The sequence below is a fragment of the Podarcis muralis genome, chromosome 15, assembly GCF_964188315.1.
Source record: "Podarcis muralis chromosome 15, rPodMur119.hap1.1, whole genome shotgun sequence".
Classification (NCBI taxonomy): domain Eukaryota; kingdom Metazoa; phylum Chordata; class Lepidosauria; order Squamata; family Lacertidae; genus Podarcis; species Podarcis muralis.
Genome location: NC_135669.1, coordinates 3,287,807 through 3,312,266, shown reverse-complemented (window position 1 = coordinate 3,312,266; position 24,460 = coordinate 3,287,807). Strand labels below are relative to the sequence as shown.

The window sequence follows — 24,460 nt, the reverse complement described above, 5'->3', positions numbered from 1 at the left end:
CCATTCCGTGTTTTGTTGTAAATTCCTATGACCACTGGCTGAGACAGCAGGCTGACAAATCCAGTGCTTCTAATCACAAGTATAATTCCCAATGGTACATATGCCCATAACACTCGTATAACTACTGCCAGAAAAAATGTTGTGAATGTGGTGTATGAGTACAGGGATGGAAGATAATTCTGTGATCAAAGGCTGAAATGTGTATGCAGCCTGATGATGACAGCAACTCCCACTGACGTGGCCCCTTATGTCACGTCTGAGACGGTGTAGTTAGGCGAGACACTCTTAAGTACATACGTAAATGTACTTGGTGTGAAATTCCTTGGATTCTTCAGCTTCTTGAAGGAACACTCGATTGCTGTGTCTGTCCAGACCCATGGGAAAATTGAGACAGAGGAATGGGATACCCCAGGCAAAAGTTTGTGCCAGGCAAAATGATCACAATGTTCAGAGGAGGTTCCCTTTTTCCAATAAGATTTTATTAAGACCTTTCATAATACATTGCAATAAAAAGCAAACTAGTGAAAACAGAGAAAGAGAAAGGCAGAATAATGCAAAGTCCTCTCTCACAGGTAGATCTTAACTCTTATCTTACACAGAGAGGTGAACCCTTCCAGCTCTCACCCGGGAGCTTCCCTTTCTTCTCCCAGCCTCCCCCCCCCAACTCTCTTGGTCCTTCACCCCCATCTACATGCAAAGCCCCCATTAACCCTGAGTGTATGACAACAAGGAACACGAAAGAACAGAGCAAAGCAGAAGCAGGGACAAAGCAATAAAGGGAAAGGAAAGATAAGCAAGGGATAAAAATATTAAAGGAATAAGAAAATGATAAAGGAAAAGAAACAAGTAAAAAGGACTTCCAACTATCCGTCTGTCATTGTATATACAAGAGTTCTTCAGAATATTCAGATGTTCACCCCAGTGTAGTATCCAGCTGTTCCTCCCATGGCCAGGTGATTCCCCCCCAGGCTTCTAGTCTGGGCATCTCAGGTTCATTCATTGGAAATGTTCAGAGCAGGTTCAATGGTAGAGCACCTGCTTTGCATCCAGTGGGTTTCAGGTCTACTCCTGGGGCCACCGGCAATTAAAAGGATCAAATGATGGGCAGAGCTGTACCTGAGACCCTAGAAAGGGGCTGCCAGTCGAAGAAGAAATTGTTTGCATTTGACATCATGCTAAATCATACCAGCTTGGCATGAATGAGGAGGAACAAGACCCAGTGGGTCCTGGGTTTATGTGCTTCCATGCAGAAGGGAGGAGGGGGAGGTCAGAAGCTTTTGCTTCGTGGTACTTTGTATCACCTGAACTCACAAACCTTATGGCTGAGGTAGCCAACATGGTACTCAGTGGATGCTGTTAGATATTAACTCCCTTCAGCCCCAGCCATCATGGCTAATACTCGGAGATGATTTATTTTTATTTATTCGTGCCATTTATATAAGTGCTGTACATGGTTCTCTCCCTCCACACAACAACCTGTTAGGGTGAGAGACAGTGACTGGCCCAAGGTCACCCAGTGAACTAGGGTTTCAAACAAGCTCCTTGAAGCTGCCTTGTCTAAACTAACAATAGTTAACTGCAGTTCTGGGTTTGGACAATATGATAAGTTGTGATTAAATGAAAATGAAAGCTGCTTTACTCCTGTTCCTGACTGTGAAAGAAAAGGAGAGATGGAGTGGGGAGTGTGCACACCAAAAAGGCATTCTGTGGCTCATTTCTGCCACACTAAGCTGTGGTTTAGCATGACATAACACTGTGGTCAGTAGTCAGCTAGATGGACAAATAGACTGAACTAATATAATGCAGCTGCCTGTGGATGCTTCCACTCTTGTCAAAACCACCAGAAATCTCTATTAAAATAGAAATTTCAGCAATTTAAAAATATATGGTAACCAACTTTCTAAACTTAATATTAGTGGGAGTTATTGACAAAAATCCTTTGAGCTCTTGGTAATATATTGTGATTTTCTGCTGAGGATGTTCCACATATCAGGTGAAGGCTTGCCAGGAGTGTGGCCACAAACAGCTGTAACCAGCCTTGATCTAGAGGCTGGCTGCCAAGTTGTGTAAATGGCGGGAGACATGAGTCACTTCAAGGACAGATGTTGTTCCAGGGTTGGTGCAGGCAAATTCCACAATGGTAGTTCATGTCAGGGCAAAGCAAGCAAGACAGGATGGGAACTGAGGGCTTCAGAAGAATAATCAAGTATGAGGCAAAAAAGCATTGGGTTGCTGGCAAGCAGATGGAAGGGCTTGAAGTAAGTCAGGGACTGGGAGAGCCTGCAGGAACAGGTAAAAGTAGGAAAGTTCCAGAACATACCAAGGCTTCTGTTGCTGAATTGTTGAGAGCTGCAGATTCAAAGATGCTGTGCTCTGGTTCTCTGGGCTATCAGTCAGTGCAGGTGAAATACTGGTATCTAGACTTCAAGTTCAGGTCTGCTGCCAAGGGCGAGGGAGCCCCCAGTAAAGTGTGGACTGTGGGATTCCTGAAACAATGGTTGGCCCGCTAGTTAGGACTTGTAGTGGCCTGGGGGCCTTGCCTTTGTGGCACCAGCATGTTTTTCCTTCGTCAACTTCCCTCAGGTTGAGTTGGCTACCAAGACATTGTAGTGAAAAAATCATGGCTGCCACCACAAATACATGGTAGCCAACTTGAAAAGATAGCTGGCCTCTGCTTGGAACTGATATGGATGTTCGTTTTAAGGAGAGACCAGAGCAGGCATTAAGTGGTGGACTCTGCTGAGGAGGGTGTTCTGGGAGGCCAGCAACTGATCAGCGATGCTTGCTGCTAACACTGGACCTGATAACGTTAATCTAGCTGAAGAAATTGATGTCTGAATCAATTATATGACTGCCACCTTTTGCTTTCTGGGAAGGCTAGCATCTTTAACATTTATGGGACATGAGGAATTCAGTTGCATTTCCATGAAAAATACCTCTCTGCCTTTTGAGTTTCTGCCTCTTTTGCAGTTGGCAAAGGCACAAAAGACTGCTGTAAATCAGGAGGCAAACCTAACCAGTTGTTCCATCTTTGGCACAAGCACATAAAATACCATTGACGAAGCTCGAACAGATATTGTTCCAGCTTTCAGGTTAAGTTCGTCTTTTATTTTCTTTGGCTTCATGGAGAGAATAGCTGGGGGGGGGGAGGTTTCCATTGCCCAGATCTTCTGCAATATAACACTTGCTTCAGCTTATACCTAAACGTTATCATAATGGGCTTTCAATTTAAATGCCATTAAAGAACTTTAAAAACGGAAGGAAATTATCCAAACTCACCCAGGGCAACTGGCAATTCTTCGACATGTTTTTGTTAGTTTGTTAAAAAGATTTAATGGTTATTTTAACCCATTGCTGTTGACAATCTAACTGATGCACAACATAAACACATGACAGGATATAATAATAAATAGGACTTATACCCAATGTAAAGAAATGGAAATTGATTAATTACAAGAGTTTGAGGCTGCTATCCTGTGCCAACAGGGAGTAAGCTTCATTGAACCCAGTAGGACTTATGTCTGAGTAGACATGCATGGGATTGCATTGTTAGTTAATTGGTTGATTATATCAGTTATATCTACATAAAACTGAATATTAGAAAGCTATACTTGTAAAGCACACATATCACAGCAGGGAATTGGAAAAGCCATTAGGCTTTCACACACAGAAAGGAATGCCTTTTTAAAGATTTGAAGTTTAGGAACTTAGTAGAATATAGGAAACTGTCTGTCAGGGGCTAAAGCCAGGCAGAGGTCAGCAATAAAATAATAAAGCACCCAACATCGGTGAAATTACTGCTTTATTTAAAGAAATGAAACAGTGCAGTCCTAGTGATCAGAGCAGCTCTTCCCTGTAGGTCTTGCCCCAATGCGACAGTTGTGAGGACTGAAGGTCTCTGCCTACCCACCGCTCTCTAAGACCCCTCTTTCCCCATTTCCTTCCCCAGCAGCCTAAGGCTCCATCGTCTTGTCTCCCACTGCTCCACCCTCTTCATTTCTCTGCATGTTTGGGGAGACCGGGGGGAGGGAACCCTGTCGCAGCAGGTGGAGGAGACTCCTTGGATTCTCCAGCAGCTTGACTCAACTCTGTCTCTTGGCCCTCAATCCTCTCTAGCCTCTAAATCGGGGCTGCTCTGGGCCCCAGCTTCTTCCTGCTCACTAAACCCTGTTACCTCTTCCACTTCTGACACCTCATCCTCCCAGTCTTCTCCCTCTGACCACTCGTCGTTGCCCCACCACCAATCCCTGGCCTCTGAGCCTTCTTCCCCTGGGGGGTGTCCTTGGGGTTTCCCTGCTGGTGCCTGCCAACACTCCTCTTCATCCAACCAGTCCATGGCACTGCCCCATCGAGCTCAGTATTGTCCACACTGACTGGCAGTAGCCCTCCAGGTTTCAGGCAGGGGTCTTTCCCATCTTCCTGTAGATGCCACTGGGACATTTTGTACCTGGGAGATTTTGCACGTGAAGCATGTGCTGTCCCACTGAACTACATAGCCGTTCATGGAATCACAGTCCTTCCCCTTTTTAAAGGAGCTTGATTTGGAAAACAAAATCTGCTGACACTTTTTAGTCAATCTTATTGTTTTAAATTAAATTGATCATAATTGATGAATCAGCTAAACAATGTAGCTCGGACAAAAAAGTTAAAATGGGGCCCACCATTTCCCTTAGCGCCAGAAATTCATTTTCCAGGATGAAAAATAGTATTTAGTCTGGCAAAACACTCAACTGATATCTTTTACACCATCGTTTTAGTCAATGTAATATTACACAAGCAGATCTAGTGGGAGTATTTCGTTTTATAGGTGTGCAAACTGTGTGCCTGTATGAAGTTGAACTGGGAAGCAGGAAAGAAAATGGGGCAAAGGCTTAAGTTAGCTTTTCTGGCAGACCTTAAATGTTGTGCTGACCTGGTAAAACCATTAGCAGACTCAAATATCCTCTGAGGATAAAAGCTATGAAATATTGCTGCTGAAATTGTTCATATGTGTTCTTAGCCAACACAGGATGAAAATCAGAACAAAAGAGGGATGGATTATTATTTTTTTGATTTCTTTTTGCAGTACATGAATCTTCTTCTTTGTACTATAAACTTTAAGGAAGAGAAACAAGGACTGGCGTGCCACGGAAGCAGGGGAAATTTCCCAGAGTGGTATTTTTTCCTTTTACACCAACACCCAATGTGTTGGCAACTCATTTCTCAAGGCCAATTTAGAAGTGATTTCACTAGCTACAATTGTTAGTATATAAGCCTGACATGTTTGCCTATAAAGCAGAAAGATCAGGGTGGCTTTCACACTAAACTTTTCTCGGGCAGTGTAATCATCTATTTACTCACTTTTTATGAAGCATTCACTGTGTTGTAGCTAGATTTTTGCATTGCAGTGGTTTTCCTGTTGTCTTCATGTATTTTTTCAGATGTAATCCATGGTTTGCTAGTGGTTTTTTGCAGTAAAAGGTTACATTTGCAGCAGCATCCTGTCTAGTGTGGAAAGGCAAAGCATAATTAAGGCTTTCGGGGGCTACTGTGTTTGTAATTTAAAGCTTCCTCCTTGCATGTTGTGCCATTTCTTTTCCTTTTTGTGCTTTCTGTTCAGCTACTTTCTGTCCTCCCTTAAAAGAAATAAAAGAAAAATGAGAAGATTCCAGAAATTGAAGCCTTCACTGCCCCAGCAGATAACAAAGATCAGCTAATTAAAGGATAGCTAATCACTATAATCCCCCAGCTGCACTGAACCGGGAAGTAATCTAGCAAAAAGAATACTTTTAATTAATGTTGCAAGGGATCTTAATTGTGACTAAACACTTTAGAAGGACTTTGGCTATGCAGAAAATTATCACTCTAAGTGTACAACTTCTCTTTTAATTCTGCTTTCAGCTACTTGCCGGAAGGCAATGCTTGGCCAACACGGAAGGGTGCTCACATGGTTGCAATCTTGAAGTGTTTTTCAGGGCTTGCTTCTGAAATTCTTTAGTGCTAAGACCAATATCTCCAGGTATTCACTGAATATATTTTAGGGGACGGAGTATCTGTGATGGGGTTGTCTCTTTTTCACCATTCAGATATTAAAGCGGGAGGCGGGGATGTTTAATACCGAAAAGCAGACGACTTCAGCCAGTTCCAGCAGCAATCGGCCATAAAACAATACAGTGGTGCCTCGCAAGACGAAAAGAATCCGTTCCGCGAGTCTCTTTGTCTTGCGGTTTTTTCGTCTTGCGAAGCAAGCCCATTAGCGGTTTAGCGGATTAGCGCTATTAGCGGCTTAGCGGGCTTAACGGATCAGCTGATAAGCAGCTTAGCAGCTTAGCGGATCAGATTATTAGCGGCTTAGCGGATCAACTGATAAGCGGCTTAGCGATCAGCTGTTAAGCGGCTTAGCGGATCAGCTGTTTAGCGGCTTAGCGGATCAGCTGATAAGCGGCTTAGCGGCTTGGGGAAAGGGGGGGGGAGGAAAAAAAACCCTGCAGGAACTCGCAAGACATTTTCGTCTTGTGAAGCAAGCCCATAGGAAATTCGTTTTGCGAAGCACCTCCAAAACGGAAAACCCTTTCGTCTAGCGGGTTTTCCGTCTTGCGAGGCATTCGTCTTGCGGGGCACCACTGTACTGCATCAAAAGGACACTTGTGTTGCTAAGGTACAGGCAGAGGAGCAGGAGGTAGAGCAATGAATGATCCAGCAGATACAGACCAAAGACTGTGTGAGTTATGAACTAATATAAAGTAAGGTCACCCTGCATTTGCCTCTTCTAGTAAGGAGGGTTTGCAGTTGGGGAGGGATGAAGGACCTGTGACCCTCCAGATGTTGCTGAACTCTCATCATCCCTGAGGATGCCTTGCTGCTTGGGGGCCGATAGCAGCTGGAATACAACAATATTTGGAGAATCACTAGTTTTCCACTTGAGCTATAGGGACTTTTCCAGCAGAATATGGAGATAGTTGGCCCGTTTCCTCTCGGAAGGGATCAGATTTATGCTGTAGCTTCAGGGAGTCCAGACAACTGTTTACAACTCTGCAGCTAAAGTGGATTGATAGGATTGTCCCGTCCAACTCGTTCTGCTTGGGGCTGGGACTCATCTTTTTCTGTCTTTGACATTCTGCTGAACCAGAGCTTTGCCTGGTTTCGAAGAACACCAAATCTGGAAATCTATTGCGAAGAAGAAAAGGAAAGTAGTTATATTAATCTGGAAAATTTAGCTGAATCCTTGGAACAAATGTTTGAATTCAGTGACTTTAATGTTCAGAGGGGTCAATATTTATTTGCATGACTGCTTGTAGGGAAAACAGGCAATTTTTGACTAAATCAACATATGGTACAAAAATTCAGACAACTTATGACCTGTTTGCGTGGTGGTGAACTGACTTTAGGCAAAAGTGTGCCCCCCCCCGCTCAATTGCATGTGCTGCCTGCCTACCATGGACAGATGGTGGAAACTTCAAACAGCCAAACTACTGCATGATTGTTGGAAACGCCCCGTGAGAAAACAAGGGCTGGGTAAAACCACCATTAGATGCTGGAAAAGGGGGAGAAAGGAGGTGCCACATTGAGCCCATCTTTCCATATTCAGTATATATACAAACTGTCCAAAAATGTATACGTTATAGAGCACTTCATAGAGAGAGTCAGCATGGAGTAGTGGTTAGAACATTGGACTTGGGAGACTATTATTATTATTATTATTATTATTATTATTATTATTATTATTAAATTTATTCCCCACCCATTTGGCTGGGTTTCCCAGCCACTCTGGGCAGCTTCCAAGAAAATCCCCCATTCACCCATGAAACTCTCTGGGTGACCTTGAGCCAACCGCTGTTTTTGTGAGGATAAAATAGCAGAGGAGAAAGAACCTCGTTTAGCTGTGGTTCCTGTATTGCAGACCCTTGGGATCCCCTCCAGCTCCACGTTTCTGTGAATCTCTTATTTTTATTTATTAAATAAATAAGCTCCTTGAATCAAAAGCAAGATATAAATGTAATAAAAAGGCATTCAATAAGTGTCTGATCTTGCTCTTCATTTTACGGTGCACAGTGTAGTAGTAAAAAGAAACAGCAACAGCGTTCTCCCCTTCCCCTCTTGTATAGCCCCATGTTGCTCATGTTAAAAGGACAGAGCTATAAGGCAGCCGTAAGCAGCAACAGAAACACAAGCGCCATATGGGAAGGCATAAGAGATTGTAAGAGCCTTCACCTTACACTTAATGAAGAGCAGGGGCTGCTGGAGAAGAGTGTTCCCAAGTCAGGAGGCCATAGCTGGAACGACTCCATCTCCAGCCCTGCCAGGGGGGCTTTAAGGGTCTATTGCTCCATTTGTGAGTGCTGCAAAATGCGGGGTTTTCACTGCAAAATTCAGGGGTTTTGCTGCAAAAAGGCTGCAAAACTTTGCACCAGTTTTGAGGGGATCCCAGATTTTGGGGTTCGTAGTTAATGAAACTGAGGCCATATGCAACTTACCATATTTTTTGGTCTATAGGACGCACTTTTTCCCCTCCAAAAATGAAGGGGAAAAGTGTGTGCATCCTATGGAGCGAATGCATGCTTTTGCTGAAGCCTGGAGAACGAGAGCCTGGAGAACGAGTGCAGCTGCACTCCAAAGGCTTCAGGGGTCTTTGAGGCTGGTGGTGGGGAAAGCAGCGCTTCCTCCCACCGCCAGCCCCACAAGCTTGGGGGACAGCGGCAAGGCTTTGCCCTGTTCCCCGACCTGCTCTTGAACGCACCTTGTTTTTGAGGGGGAGAACAAGAAAAAAAAAATTTTCCTGTTCTCCCCCTCCTATGGTCCAGTGTGTCCAATAGAGTGAAAAATACGGTACTTCTAACAGCTTTTCTTTTCATTTGATTACAGTAGATTTAAAAAATAGTAACTATTTTTCACAATGCTACCCAATTCACTTTCAGAGGTACTGTATTATATTTCTAAATAGGAAGGGGGAAATTCCACATTTGTGACATAATGGCAAATAAACCATATATATAAAGGAAAACAAGCTCTTTGGGGTACTTTATATAAAGTTCCAGTGAGCTCCTCCTCCCCCCCCCCCCCGTGATTCCTTTTCTTCCTTTTTGTTGCCTGTCTCTGCAGCCAAGAGCTCCCCCTCCCTGGCTGGGCTGCTCTAGCTTTTGGGGGTCAGAGTTCCCGTGAGGTTTGCATGCTGCTGCTGCTGCTGCTGTCACGTAGGCCCTGGATGTGAAAATCAGTCTCTCTTCATGACTCATAACCCATCAATTCAGTGGAAGGGAAATCCAGACGTGCTCCAGAGGAGAATTAATTTCACAAAGGCAAGCACAGAAATCCTAGGAAATTGCTAGTTAAACCTACCTACCCTTTCCACTCTTGCAAGGCATAGCTATTGGAAGCAGGAACAGCGTAATTTTAGCCAGCAAATTTTATTTATCTGGTTGTTTGTATCCTGTCCTTCTGGGGCGCATGAACAAAGTTTCAAGGCAGCCCTCTCAGCTGGGCTAGAATAGCCAGTAGTCAGGACCGAAGAGTAAGTCAGAATCATAGTGTAAACGAGGTTGCAGGATTGCTTCACATGTTAGATTCCTGCAAAAGAAATAATGGTGTATTTTAAAATAATAGTTCCCATCTGAAACACATTTTCTCTGAAGTAAATTGTATTAGTTTTGATGGAGTTGAAAGTCAACTCATGCTTAGAATTGCAGCGTTATTTTAATTTCCAGTATATGATTCAGTTATAATTAGCTCATTAAAAGTCTCTTTCTTTCACTTAGCCACAGGGCTGCAGCAATAGTTAGTGGCTGGGTGCGTGTGTTCACACACTAACTGGTTGCTTGTCTAGGAAACTCCTTACCAGCCCCACCCCTGACCAGGCCACCCACATGTAGGTTGTGTCTGCCAAAGGCAGCCCCACAGATGTCACAGACTGGTTGGACACAGAGGAATGGTGGGAGGTACCCATAGCTGTCAATGTTTCCCTTTTTTTAAAGGGAAAATCCCTTATTCCGAATAGGATTCCTCGCAAGAAAAGAGAAAAGTTGACAGCTAGGGGAGCAGCAGGGGAGCCCCCCAGTGAAGAAGGCTCAGATTGGTGGTGGGACAACGATGAGTGGTCGGAGGAAGAAGAGAGAGAAGAAGGGGAAGGGGAGGTGTTGGAAGCTGAAGAGGAAACAGGGCGGGGTGGTCTGTGACGGAGAGAAGTCTACACTTAGAGGTAGAAGTGGAAGCAGGAGAGGAGGGAGGCCAAGAGGCAGAAATGAGTCAGGCTGGTGAAGAGGCTCAGGTGTCTTCCTCTCCTGCTGTGACAAGCTCCTGCCACCCCATCCCCCCAGTTTCCAAGAACCAGAAGAGGCATGAAGAGGGCGGAGCAGAAGGTAGCTTCACACAGGCGCAGTCTCAGATTGCTTGGAGTAAACCTTGGAGAGGAGGGGACTTGGGGAAGCAGGGACCTCCCGTCTCTGCAACTGCTTCATGGGGGCAAGACCTGTCGGAGATGAGTTGCTATGCTCATTAGGCCAGACACTCCTGTGCAAATCCTGTTTTTGCTAATAAAGAGTTAACTCCAACTTGCTCGGTTTAATTTACTGCTGGCTCACTCCTGTCACCAGGCCTCTCTTATCTGGCCTTCAGGACTCTCATTAGCTCCTCTCTTTCCCAGGCCACACACCCCACTCGTCCTGCTCCATGTTTTCCTCAAGTGCTTTTGCTTGGCTCGAAGGTGTCCTTGGACATTGAAACATGCCTCTAGCTTGTCTCAGTGGAGGACTGAGAAATGTGTGTGTGCACAGGGTATGTAGGTGTAGAAACCTCTGACTTTTGTGGGGCTGGAACGTAGCCTACTATGCAAAAGTAAGAGTCACATTAATTGACCTGCCAAGTTTTGCCTCTGGCCCCACTTGCTGCCCAAGGATGGTCCCATAGGAAGGAATGCAGCCCTCCAGCTGAAAAAGATTGCCCACCCCTAATCTAGAGCCATGACCAGATCTCCAGTCCAGGCCTTGGATGTAAAGAGTCCGCTGGGTGCACCATCACTTCCAGGCACATGCCAAGGTTTTTATGATTTTCCATCCTGGTCTCATCTCACCATGCTTCTACAATTCCTCAGGGCTTTAGAACAGCCTTGCTGAGCAGTTCTGGGAGCAGGGAGGCATGACTGGGAAAAGACCTCAAATGCCCCACTATCAGCACAGAGGCGCTCAAGGCAGCAATTTGAATCCTGGTTGAAGACTTAGTGTTGTTAGTTTAGTTAATGCACAGGTATATACAGTGCTTTTTTTCTTCAAAAAAATGTTTAGGGGTACTCAAGAAAACCACCATTTTATAGTTCAAATTGGGGGAAATAAATGCAGTAAATGGACAAAAGTACAAAGATTCACAAAATGTTTAGGGGTATGTGTACCCCTGCATCCCCTCATAAAAAGCACTGTGTGTGTGTGTGTGTGTGTGTGTGTGTGTGTGTGTGTGTACGTGTGTACACCCACCCATACCGCCCTAGGATCTTTTGATAAAGGGCAATATATAAATTGAATAAATAATAATAATAATAATAATAATAATAATAATAATAATAATAATAATAATATAGTAATCTTTGTTTTATCAACGCAACAAATCTGTTGTTTGTGATGTATTTCTTGCTTGCTTTGTGTTGCTGTGTTGTGGCCAATGGATCAGCAACAAACCTTTGCCTGCCTCCAACTCCTTTTCCTAGAACATGAACATCCAGGTGGAAGATGCCCAGATCCGACCCATCCTCTCTGCCTCTCGCAAGCGCATTCCCGTCACAGAGGGTTACGTGGAAGTGAAAGAAGGAGGCGTCTGGAAACGCATCTGTGACAGGAACTGGACCACAAAAAACTCACGTGTTGTCTGTGGCATGTTTGGATTTCCATCAGAGAAGAAATACAATGTCAGAGTCTACAAGTAAGAGAGGGTTTTAAAAGGGGGTGGTTGTGTTCTTGGTCCCTGCTTAGAGCTAGAGGTTTCCAAATGAGGTGGCAAATTACTTTGGTGTCCCCCACCCCCTGGTCAATGTATTAAGCAGCTTCTTTTCTTCCTTTAATTTCCTTCATAACAAGGGAGGCCCCCAGGCAGCTGCAGAACAGCTTGTGTTAGGAAACTGTTTGTATTGTTTTTCCAGCCTGAAGACCATGATTTGTGGGGCAACCGTGGAGGGAGGTCCAAAGGATCAAGATTTGCGGTTTTTTTGCTTGTTCTTCTGGCTTGTCGAAAGGCTGTTTCCCACTGAGGTTCCTGCTTGCAGGATTCCACTGCCTATGTTTCTTGTTGTTCTTCATTAGTGAGAAAAGTCAAAACAGAAAGGCTCCTGGATTAGAATCATGTAAAGCAGCATGGAAAGGCTCTTTCTTTTTCAAAGTCCAGATGCTTTTGGTTTTTTCCACAGGCATCAGTAAATAAGCGCTTCCAAGTGACCTGGTGTTGTGTCCAGTGCATGGAAACAAAATATCACATGTTTATGCCAGTTCTCGCCTCCTCTCTTGGAATCTTTAAAACCCACCGTTTATATTTCAGCCTGGTGCATTGTGAAAGAATTCACCACAAGAAGGGCAGAGAGAGAGAGAGACGCATGTGAACTCGCTTCTTTTTGACATGGTGCTGACATGTTGTGGTGCCTTGTCAATCTATATCTGGTCATCTGCTCCTTACCATGAATTGTATCTTGTCAGTCTGCGCTCTGCATGCCCTGCTGCCCTACAAGCAGCGGTTTGCAAAAGTTGAGGTTTAGTGACAGTGCCAAAGTACTACATCCTGCCCCACCAGAACATCTCCAGGTGGGGGCAGATTATGGGCTGGCATTTGATGGCAATGGCTTGTATCCCATGCAGCACTTAGTAACTTTCTCATCCATGCAAAGTTTCTGTGTTTCCTGAATTTTGCAATGCAGTTCTAGCAATGTGTATAAAAATGCACATACTAAAATGTGCACATAAATGCACATATTAGTGGAGGGGGAATCATAAAATGCATTATATTGGAGAAAATTGCATGCAAGATATGCATAGTAGAAGAAATTAGCTCTAACATGCTGATGAATTTTAAAGGAGGACTTTATTTGCAAACTAATATAGAAATGTGCTGAACTGAACTTAATAATAGAAAAATTAGAAACTGAAATTTACATATTCAGCAATCCTAAATGTGCCTGACATGAAACTCAGTGTGCACATTTAAACATGACACAGGGCCTTCTGTAATAGTGGAGGTCATTTTTGTGGGAGATGTGGAATAGAGATCTCTGAAGGCAGAAAAGCTGGAGAATCATGTGAGGTATGAGTTTCTCTAAATGCTGAGCCCAGCCCCAGACTACCCATGTTCATGTTGGGATGTTGGTTGGTATCTACCAGCTCTCTCTTTTCCCAGCGTGTTTCTTAATGCTGCCTTTGTATTTTCACATACTGCCTTAAAGGGAAAGCAAAGTCTCCAGTCACTTGGATCCAGTCATTTTTGCACGTGACTCTGAAGCCCTGTTAACATGCCTCTCATTTCTCTGGTTTCACTCTGCATAATATTGTAAATAGCCTTTTCCAGAAGGGTGGGGCCTTCCATTGACACTGTGGTTTCCACAGCTGGGAAACCAGTTTCCAAATTGGGTTTCTACTCCAATAAGCTGACTCTGTACTTCTGGGGGCTGTGGGTTAAAAGGAACCCTCCCCCCCTTGCCCGCAGAACTAAGAATTTTCATTCCCGAAGCGTAACCACAGCTTTTACGTGCTGAGGCATTCCACGTGAGACTGCTGAACTTCATGATGGTGAGAAGCCAAAAGATTCCCAGATGCCTCATTTTGCTAAAGAAAACAACTTAGTTCATCATCGTCCTTGCTGCCAAACTCTCACCCTGGAATGTAATTTGGGTTCTGCATTTGACAGTGCAGTTTTATAATTAAAGGAAAAACAAACTTTAAAGCTCTGGGAGTTTCCTATCCTACTGTTCGTTTCACTGAACTCTTTGAGGCCATTTTCCTAATCATTCTTGTACCATAAGAGCATAAGAAGAGGCCCCTGGATCAGACCAAAGCACCATCTAGGTCAGCATCCTGTTCTCACGTTGGGCAACCAGATGTCCATGAGAAGGAAGCCTGCGAGGAGGACCTGAGCTCAACGGCACTCGCCCTATTTGTGCAACTGCTATTCAAGATGTACTGCCAGTCACAATGGTTATATTCTACCCCCGAGCGCATGGAGGCACTGTTTACCTTCCCGCTGCAGCAGTACTTCTTTATCACTTGACACAGTCCTCTGTGCGCCATAAGCGGTTTAGTCCTGTTGGCCACGTGACCCAGAAAGCTGTCTGTGGACAAACACCGGCTCCCTTGGCCTGAAAAGCAAGATGGGTTCCACACCCCATAGTCACCTTTGACTGGACTTAACCGTCCAGGGGTCCTTTACCTTTTTTTATTATTCTACTCCCACTGTCAGAGGCAGTATGTATATCCCTGAATAGTGGTCTCAGGGAATTCCAAGTTGGTATGGTGTTGTTGTACTCAGGTCCTGTTTTGCAGTTTCCCATAGGCTTCTGGTTAGCCACTTTGAGAGCGAGATGCTCTGTTAGAGGAGCTGGTGGCCTGATCCAGCAGGGTTTTTCTGTTTTTATGCTACCTTGATGGTGGAGGCAGTGTATAGCCATCGTGGCTAGTAGCCACTGAATAGTCCTACCCTCCATGAATTTGTCTGATCCTCTTTTAAAGCCATCCAAGTTGAGGAGAGCCCTTCTGGATGGTGTATTTAGTCCAGCATCATGTTTCATGCACTAGTCAACCAGAAGGTTCTGGGAAGCCCACAAGAAGGACATGAAGACCATTGTCCATGGGAAACATAGGAAGCTGCCTTATACCAAGTCAGACTTCTGGTCCATCTGTCTTAGTCTTTTTGACACTGACTGGCAGCAGCTCTCCAGGTTTTCAGTCAGGGCTGTTTCCCAGACCCAGGCAAGTCAGTGATTGAACCTGGGCTGTTGACATCCTTCCCTACCTTGGCCCCGCGGTATCTGAGCTTCAGAGGCATACCTGGAAGTCTCTTTTAGCTATCATGGCAAATAGCCACTGATAAAACTACTTTCATGGATTTGTAGTGAAATGTCTGTCTAGCACTAGTCAAATCCTTACTACCAAATCAATCCCCAAAGCAAAATCCTGGCTACCTCAAGCAGCTGCCTCCATCAAGCAACTCTCGGGCATTTGTCAATTCACAGTCTAAATTGCTGACACAAGTAGATAATTCATTAAAAAAAAAACTATTGTGGATTTAGGCAGAGTGGAAGGTTTCCTCAAAGCATTGCACAACACAGCATTCTGAGATTTTCACTGCCATGCGTAGCAGGGATGGTGAACCCAGGTCCCTTCAGATTCAGTTGGACTTGCTCTCCCATCATCCCTGGCCATGGGCCAAGCTTGTTGGGACTCATGGGAGTTGGAGTCCATTAGCAGCTGGAGGACCACAGGTTCCCCTGTCCTGCTATACAAGACATTGAATCCTTAAAGCCATATTGAAGTAGCTCAAACCTTGGTCCTGAATTGAGAGCTCTTCTTTTATGTATAAGAGATGTGTTCTTAATGAGTTCTGTTTCTTTCATGTATCTCAGTTCAAGACAGTCCTGTATATGCATTTGGATGAATATGCTTATTTGATTGTGTGAATTTATCTGGCTTGCATGTGAGCAGTGTCACAAGACTTGGCCCATAAGACAAACCTATTGCTTCAATTAATCTGGCTAAACACAACTTTTTGTTATCTCAGCATGTGGCTCTCAGTGATTCCAGTTTCTTCCTTCCTTCAAGGATGACGGCAGCCAGAAGAAAGCACACTTATTGGGCTTATTCCATGGACTGCACGGGCAATGAGGCACACATCTCCAGCTGCAAACTGGGCAATCGCATCAGCACAGCTAGTGGGAACGCAACATGTGAGAATGGGATGCCTGCCGTGGTGAGCTGCTACCCTGGTCGTGCTTTTGCCCCGGGCAGCCACAGCGGTTTCCGAAAAGCTTTCCAACCCGAGGTAAGAGAGAGAGAAATATGTTCAGCTATTGCTGAGGAGAATAAATTTGTGGAGCTTGAAATCAGCTGTGGGTATTCAACCAACCATGTGGCTCATGTGGAAGGCTTAAGCTAACACTCCGCACCATACGTTTGAATCACTCTTATACCACTTTAACAGTCTTGGCTTCCCACAAAGAATCCTGGGAACTGTAGTTTGTTAAGGGTGTTGGGGGCTGTAGCCCGTGACAAACTTCAGTTAGCCATGACTGTTAAAGTGGAATGGTGTGGATATGACTGAGACAAATGTTTTCTCATCTAAATCTACTTGCCATCCCCTGATCCAAGGACAGCCACCTTGTGGCTGAAGAGCCACACCCAACTTTGGTCCGGATGGTCTCCAGCCCACACAACCTTTCCGACTGCATCTTTTTAAAAATAATAATAATATTTATTAAGTTTTCCAATTTAACAATCCAATAAAAACCACATTAAAAACATTTCAAATTGTAAAATAATCAAACAGTCCAAATGTTATGCCAAATTATAAATCTTTGTTTGACTTCCCATGCTCTGAGGTCGGGCGGTGGCATTCATCTCACATTTATTCTGCTCCTAAATTATTCTCTGATTGCATCAAGTTGGATGCAGTGACTCAAATGCCTCTCATTAATTTATTACATTTATATCCCACCTTTCCCCCAAGGTCTCAGTGTTGTATACATTGTTCTCTCCCCTCCCCTTTTTATGTTCATATGGTGAGAGCTAATGACTGGTCCAAGGTAATTCTGTGACTTTCATATCTGAGTAGGGATTTGAACCAGTGTCTCCCTAATCCTAGGCCAAGCATGTGTCTAATCCATTACACCACACTGGCTAATTTCCCAATGGAAGAAGGCCTGCCCATATTCTTCAGCCATGGAGAGGGCATACACTCCCTGGCCAAGTTTCTAGTGGGAGATGCACAGTGATATCAGTTTGGGGCCTGAGTAAGTGGACTATTGCTGTCCTGTTCGCTGAATTACTTGCATTCAAGCATGTCTTCACTGTAAATCAGCCTTTGTCCGCCTAGAACCCTCTGGACTCTTTGGACTCTGCAAACTCCTGTCAGCTCTAGCCAGCCACAGCATCTTGGGAGCTGAGGGGCACCAGGTTGACATCCTTTACCCTCAGTGAACCATGTGAGAGGTTTATGGATCTCTAAAAGAAAACTCGTGGTATCCTCATCACAAAACGGCAGCCTTCAGGTGTCCTTGGGGGAAGCTGTTGCCATTAAACTGGGTACATCAGTGCCCACAGCACTGTAGCTTGAGCCTATTTCTTTCACAGTTAATGTGGCTGAAAGTTTGCACAACCATGAGCAATGGGATAAGATATTCCAGTGTGACTCATAGCACATTTCCATGAATTCCTTGTGCATATTTGGGCATTATTTACAGAGCTGTAGGAATACACATACTCTCTGGGATGCAGTGACGGGATAACAGCGTTCTCAGCAGTTGCCTTAGTAGATTCTCCAACCACAGTACAGTGGTACCTTGGGTTACAGACGCTTCAGGTTACAGACTCTGCTAACCCAGAAATAGTACCTTGGGTTAAGAACTTTGCTTCAGGATGAGAACAGAAATTGTGTGGTGGTGGCGTGGCAGCAGCAGGAGGCCCCATTAGCTAAAGTGGTGCTTCAGGTTAAGAACAGCTTCAGGTTAAGAATGGACCTCTGGAACGAATTAAGTTCTTAACCCGAGGTACCACTGTATGAAACTGCTATCTATCTATCTATCTATCTATCTATCTATCTATCTATCTATCATCTATCTATCTATCCAGTTGCAAAAGTGGTCCAGGAATTAAGGGATGGTTTCATTGCTGATATCATGGGCATTAACCAATGATTACTCATCACAATGAGCCCCTCACCCCAATTCAGAGTGAATGGTTCCAAGAAAGCAACAACCACACTGAAGCTCTTGTTTTCCAAAGCTTACCACTCTAGAACAGAAATGCATGTTTGTTTGTCAGTAGGGAAGATGTACTCAACTCAAGCTACATTTACTACTCTTAAAAAGTTGCATCTGTCTTCAGTCCATCAGAGCAACATTTGTACTGTAACGATGCTAGTGTTCCTGTTGTGCAAGGCCTCGTTTATAGCCTCCCTCCTGTTTTGACCTGGGATGTTTTTTGACTGAGGACAGCGTATGTTCCATTTAGTGCTGGAAATGGCAAGGCTCTTGGCAAAAGACTTGCCACATTCTTGTTCAAAATTCTTCTGTTCAAGCCAACTGACTGCTGAGCTGGCTGGCTTGGCTGAACTTGCAGCTCCTTGTTTCTCTCCTGCTGTCTGCTATTCTTGCTATGTAGATGTTAAATGTGGACAATTCCTTTCCGTTATATAACTGTGACTTGTAACAGATAAACTACCCAAAGGAACATACAGTACAAGCATTGGTTTTGGGTTTTTATATATATATATATAGATGAATGTTTGATGCTGGTGAAACTGGTTAGCAGCACTCCTGGAGATTATGGATCCATGATCCCATCTTGTATAAAAAAGCTGCCACACTTTAATGCATGGGTAGGCAAACTAAGGCCCTGGAGCCGAATCTGGCCCAATTGCCTTCTCAATCCAGCCCACAGACGGTCCAGGAATCAGCATGTTTTTACATGAGTAGAATGTGTCCTTTTATTTAAAATGCACCTCTGGGTTACTTGTGGGGCATAGGAATTTGTTCATTTTTTTTTTTCAAAATATAATCTGCCCCCCCACAAGGTCTGAGGGACAGTGGACCGGCCCCCTGCTGAAAAAGTTTGCTGACCCCTGCTTTAGTGTCACGCCTTGTTTCCTACATTCATAGCAGAGATAGAAATTGCAACACAGGAAGCATGATGCCATTTAGGTTGCAGACAGATGTATGGAGCTGGATTGATTAGCCGAGGCCAGGCACTTCCAACTTCCAAAAGGTTGCAGTCTGTTCCCAGTATAAAAAACTGGCAGTGATCTATCCATTGTCATTGGAGGGACCAGGAGCGTGTGCGGGGTGCTGTGTGGAAGGTGGTGGCTAATTGGACGCGGGAGGGGGGGGGAAGCAAAGGGAGGCAAAAGTTCTCTCCCTCCCCCAAGCTGCTCTCCCCCCCCCCCCAGCCAGCCCTTTCTCTCCCCCCGCTGTCAAAGGGAGCTGTGCAGTTGATGCGGATCAGGCTGTCACACACAGACCAGAACTAACTATTGCTCCAGCTCTTTCCCTCTAACTATCTGCTCAACTATCTTAGAAACTATCCTTTTATTCTCCCTCCCAAAACACTGGCTCCACCCCCCTTTTGGTAACCAATCAGACAGAGGCTTCAGCCCTCTGGTGGAATTCAGAGGCACTGCATCACCAGACTCTGGTCTGGCTCAGCTGTCCGTCACACCATCATTTGATTCCAAAATGCATCCATAAAACACCTGAGTTCTGTGGGAGAAGGAGGTTTTTTTCCCTAATGGAATTTCAGACTAACCTAGCTGGGGTGGAGTTCCTGGAACAGCCCTGTTATCCTGTAAGTCATCAGAGAGTGCATTTATTTCAGCACCAAGAATTGCTCTATTTGTTGTTTATATAGAAGCATGGATTTTCAGTCCTCTAACCTTATGGTGGAGTATGTACATCGTGTCCTTGGATGAGGAACCTGTTTTCAGTTTATTTAAAATATTTCCTATGGCTCATAGCTGTTGATGTTCTTGTTGGATTTGGGGGCCTGAAGGAACATGAGTGTTAGATACTCCTGAGTGGGCATAGCTGTGTCTCTTTTTAATTCCAACTTTTCAGGAGCTGGAATTCAACAATCATTATCATTATCAGTAAAGGCTGAAAAGATGAGATCTTTATACCTGATACAAAATTATGTCAAAGAAATCAAATTAACCATGCAAGTTCATCTCTTCTCCCTCCTTCATCCAAATTTAGAAAATGTGCACAAATGTGTTAGGATTACACAATCTAGCCTGCTTCAGCTAATCATAGGGCACAGAAGCTCCTCTTGACCTGTCGACTACTGAGAAGCCTAATCTGTCCCTTTAAGGCAGAGTTAAAAAGGAGTAGGCCAGGAACTACCTCATATTCCTTGAAGCGCCCATAAGTTGGGGGAGGGAAAAATTTAATTTTATTTGCATTTTAATGAGAAATTACCTAATTCACATTTCTGAAACCAGTATATAAACTGAAAACACATCTATTCTTCAAGATTCAGCGTTCCCCAAATTTTGTGATGCAGTTCTCTGACCAAATAATTTGTATCAAACTGTGTATATTAGGATAAAGTGTACATCAAAATGGATCGTATTTGGGATTCTTTACAGAAATGTGTACATTTGTCAAAACTGCATACACAAATGTACATTTTTAAAAAATCACTAAAATGATGCGGAATTTCATTATTTTTTTCCAAAAAAGAAATAACAAATTGCTGTGAAAATGTGAAGAATTGAATTAAAAGTTGAAAATGTGAGAAAATGACTCCTCTGTCCCCACAATGAATCATGCCCTAGGTTGCAGCATCACTTAACCATCCCTCCTTCAAAACAATGTGTGTTTTAACAACAATTTGCCACCTCCAGTAGTGTATTCAGGAAAATTGCATCTATAAACTGAGTTAATTTCATCTCCAGTTCCTAATAGGAAGCAATTTGCTCCACGTTATAGACAGCTGCCTGTGACGGTTACATTCCTATGAACTTAAGGGTTTTTCCCCTTGGTCTTTATCTTTCAGTTTCCACTGGTGAGGTTAAAGGGAGGAGCCAAGATTGGCGAAGGTCGCATTGAAGTGCTGATGAATGGGGAATGGGGAACTGTTTGCGATGACCAGTGGAACCTCGTTTCTGCAAGTGTGGTCTGCCGAGAGCTAGGCTTTGGATCTGCCAAAGAGGCTATTATGGGTGCAAGGCTTGGCCAAGGTAAGCATGCTTCCTGTGCAGGAACCTTTAGAGGGGGCTGTCAGGACAGCAAGATGAAGAACTCAGTGGCTGAGCGCCTGCTTTGCATGAAGAAGATCCCAGGTTCAATCCCCAGCACCTCTGGTTTAAAATAAAGGGACCAAGCGTCAAGCCCTTGAAGAGCTGCTGCCATTGAGAGTATTGACTCAAGATAAAAACAAAAACAGCTAAAAACATTAAAAATCATCATTGAAAAAATTAAACACACACACATATGAGAGAGAGAGAGAGAGAGAGAACCATACAAATAATTACAGTAAAATAGCACAGTATCAGCCTTTCATTAAAAGCAGTCGGTTCCCAAAAGCCTGTTGGAACAAGAAAGTCTTCACCTGCTAGGGGAAGGACAACAAGGAGGGAGCCTATCAATCTTCTCTATGGAGGGAACTCCAAAGTCCAGGAGCAGCCACCGAGAAGGCCCTCTCCTGCATCCCTACCACGTGTGCCTGTGAGGGTGGTGGGACTGAGAGAAGGGTCTCCCCCAAAGATTTCAGGCAGGCTCATATGAGGGAATATGGTCTTTCAGGTAGCTTGGACTTAAGCCATGTGGGCTTAGGTATAGGTATGTAGAGTAGATAATGTCAGGTTAGAGGGCAAGTCGTCTAACCTGGAACAAGGCATCTTCCTATGTCCCTATGCAGTAGCAAGACCATGGTCCATACTCTCAGATATTCTGAATACCCACAGAGGGGTGCAATGTGTGTCTGTACAGACACATATTGATCTCACCTGTGGGGGATCTTATCAGTGAAGGCTGGGACATTCAGCCTTGGGGAAGTTGCAGCTCTTGCTGTCACCGCAACATTGTCCTGCATCGCAAGTTTTGTTTTTCCTCCTAGATGTGAATGACAACCACTTGCTTACTTGAGGGGTGCACTTGATCCCACCCCAGGCCTAGGTTCAATGTCTTGATCATGCTAGAAAAGAGGTGGGCATCTTTTCTGGCCCAGATCTGCGTTCCTTTATGGGCCACGTCCAGGGGGACATATACCAGCAGAGGATGAGCCCAGAGGCAAAAGAGGGCAGCAGCAGAAGCAGCAAAACAGGTGGGGCGATGAATGTGGCTCCTACCTTTAGCCAGCAGGAAACAAAAAACAAATTTTTGACACACAAACTCCATCCAGGCAAACAAGAGGCATTATCAGCCCCAAGGATATGTTCTTGGAGTGCTTTGGCCTGGCTGGAGCAGGTCCTTAAACTGAAGAGAGCAGTTACAGATAGGTAGCCGTGTTGGTCTGCCATAGTCAAAAAATTCTGAAGAAGTGTGCATGCACACGAAAGCTCATACCAAGAACTAACTTAGTTGGTCTTTAAGGTGCTACTGGAAGGAATTTTTTGAAGAGAGCAGGGTTATCATTAACTCTGATAATGCCTGCATGGAGAAGTGTGTTTGTGTTGAACAGGGATGGGGAACTCTATGACTTTCCAGGTGTTGGTGGACTACAGCTCCCATCTTCCCCGGCCATTGGCCATGCGGCCCTGGGCTGATGGGAGTTGGAGTCCAACAGCATCTGGAGGACCACAGGGATAGAAAGTAGCCAGCTGTGCACAGGGTAAAGGTTTCCAGGGCTGCTCTACCCACTTTTGCCTGTGGCCCCAACCATCGCAGGCATGTGGCCCCCAGCAGGGAGCGTGGTCCTCAAGCTGGGAAAGAAGGTTCCTTGCAGCTTTGTGAGGCAATCGTTTCCATGGACTCTTCCTCAGCCCCCAGGCCTGTATTACTATCCACTACCTAACCAAAAACCACACCATAAAACATAATGGAAGGGTGAGATGCCTCCAGAGCTGTGTGGTTTGGGGTGAAGGAAAAGGAAAAGGAATAAAAATGTATGAGACACACTGCAGCTCTCTGGAATCTTAAAAATGCAAGCTTGCCAGCCAAGCAGCACACAAGAGTTCTCTGATGTGAATTTAATTGCAGTTATGGCTGCAGAAGTGCCAGCCATCACACGAAAAGGTTTGGCTGCCACGTGAAGGGCTCAAACGTGCTGCCTGCTGCCACATTACACAGTCAGACCCTGGAAACTCTCTCTCTCTCTCTCTCTTTTTTTACCGTCTTGGGTGGCTGAGCTGAAAAAGATCTCTCTCTGCCTGAAGCCTTGGCAAGTTGCTGCTGCCAGCCAGAGCAAGCAATATTTGGTTTGATGGATCGATGCTGTAACCAATAAGGTGGCTTCATATGTTGGGGGCAAAATGCTAGCATAAATGAATTTGGGGCCTTTCTTAAGTCCTTAAAACCCATCCAGGCTGGATATGCTTAGATTGGAGAAGAGAAGATTAAGGGAAGACATGATTGTGGTCTTCTAATATATGAAGGGCTGTCATAACAGAATATGGATCAGACTTGTTGTCTGTGTCTCAAGGCGGCAGGACTAGGAACTGATGGGTAGAAATTGCAAAGAGGCATATTTCAGCTGGACAGTGGGTGATGCTTTCTATTAGTGACGGGTGTTTGACAGTGCAGCAGGCTGCCTCAGGTATTTATGGGTTCTCCTTCATTAGAGGTTTTAAAACAGATGTCCTCTGTCAAGGATGCTATTACTGCATCCTGTGTGGCAGATCCGGCAGATCCATCTCTAGGATTCTATCATCTGGTAAACTGGGGATTTTCACATCAGTTAATTGGCTCCAAACCCTCACATTATGGATTGTATACAACTAACCTCTTCTCAGAGTAGACCCATTGAAATTAATAGACCTAGGTTAATCATGTCTATTAATTCAGTGGGTCTACAGAGTATGCCATGAGTGAAAGGCTAACTACAGAAATACACCTGCACATGCAAACACTCATATAGTGGAGAAAGTGCTGGACTTGAGAAAACAAGGACTCCAAGCCCTGCACAGCAATGAAACTCACTAGGAGATCCTGAGCCGGTAGCATAATCTACCTCACAGGAGGTAGATGTGAGGATAAATGGGGAACAAGCCCAGACATGCTGCACTTTGCCCTTGGTTGGAAATGTTTTGCTTGGTCCTTAAAAAGTCAAGAAAATCACAAACTTTTTTAAGCCAGAGGTGCCAGGGATTGAACCGAGAACCTTCTTCATGCAAAGCAGGTGTTCTGCCACTGGGCTGTGATTCCCTCCCTGAATGGGAAGGGAAGGTAGGCCTGGATATCTGAATAAAAACTGAATTGTGACAGTCCTTTCCAGTTGCTTACTCTGAATGGTAGCACCATTTTCTTCCAAAGCTGCCAGCATTAAATCCTGGGGAAAGAGTTGGCTAGCTGGAACCCTGAACAAAGCCCCCACACTGCCACTATTTGTTGCAGGTCTGACTGGTAATTAAGGAATGGCTAGACAATGACCAGGATGTGGGGGGCATTGCAATATGATAGTTGGGGCGTCAACTCCTGAGAGCCTTTTGCTCCCCCCCAAATATATTTTGGGAGGGGGCCAAGCCAAAAAGCATGGGGCGGAGGAGGCCAAGTGCAGAGCCAAGCATGGCACAGCTTCAGTGGCCGGCAGCTTCTCCTCTTGCTGCTGCTGTGGAGAGGAAGGAGGCGGGAAGCAGCTCCCAGCCAAGCATGGAGCTGAGC

The 24,460-nt window shown here is 44.7% G+C and overlaps 1 protein-coding gene across 1 annotated transcript in view; it reads left to right on the top strand.

The window, feature by feature from the left end:
* LOXL2 (lysyl oxidase like 2) overlaps nucleotides 1–24,460 on the top strand; it is a 75,646-nt gene that overhangs the window by 21,791 nt on the left and 29,395 nt on the right. The window contains exons 4-6 of the mRNA XM_028707364.2: nucleotides 11,669–11,880; nucleotides 15,753–15,972; nucleotides 20,697–20,880. Coding sequence (XP_028563197.2) covers nucleotides 11,669–11,880; nucleotides 15,753–15,972; nucleotides 20,697–20,880 — 616 coding nt within the window. The remainder of the gene's footprint in view (nucleotides 1–11,668; nucleotides 11,881–15,752; nucleotides 15,973–20,696; nucleotides 20,881–24,460) is intronic.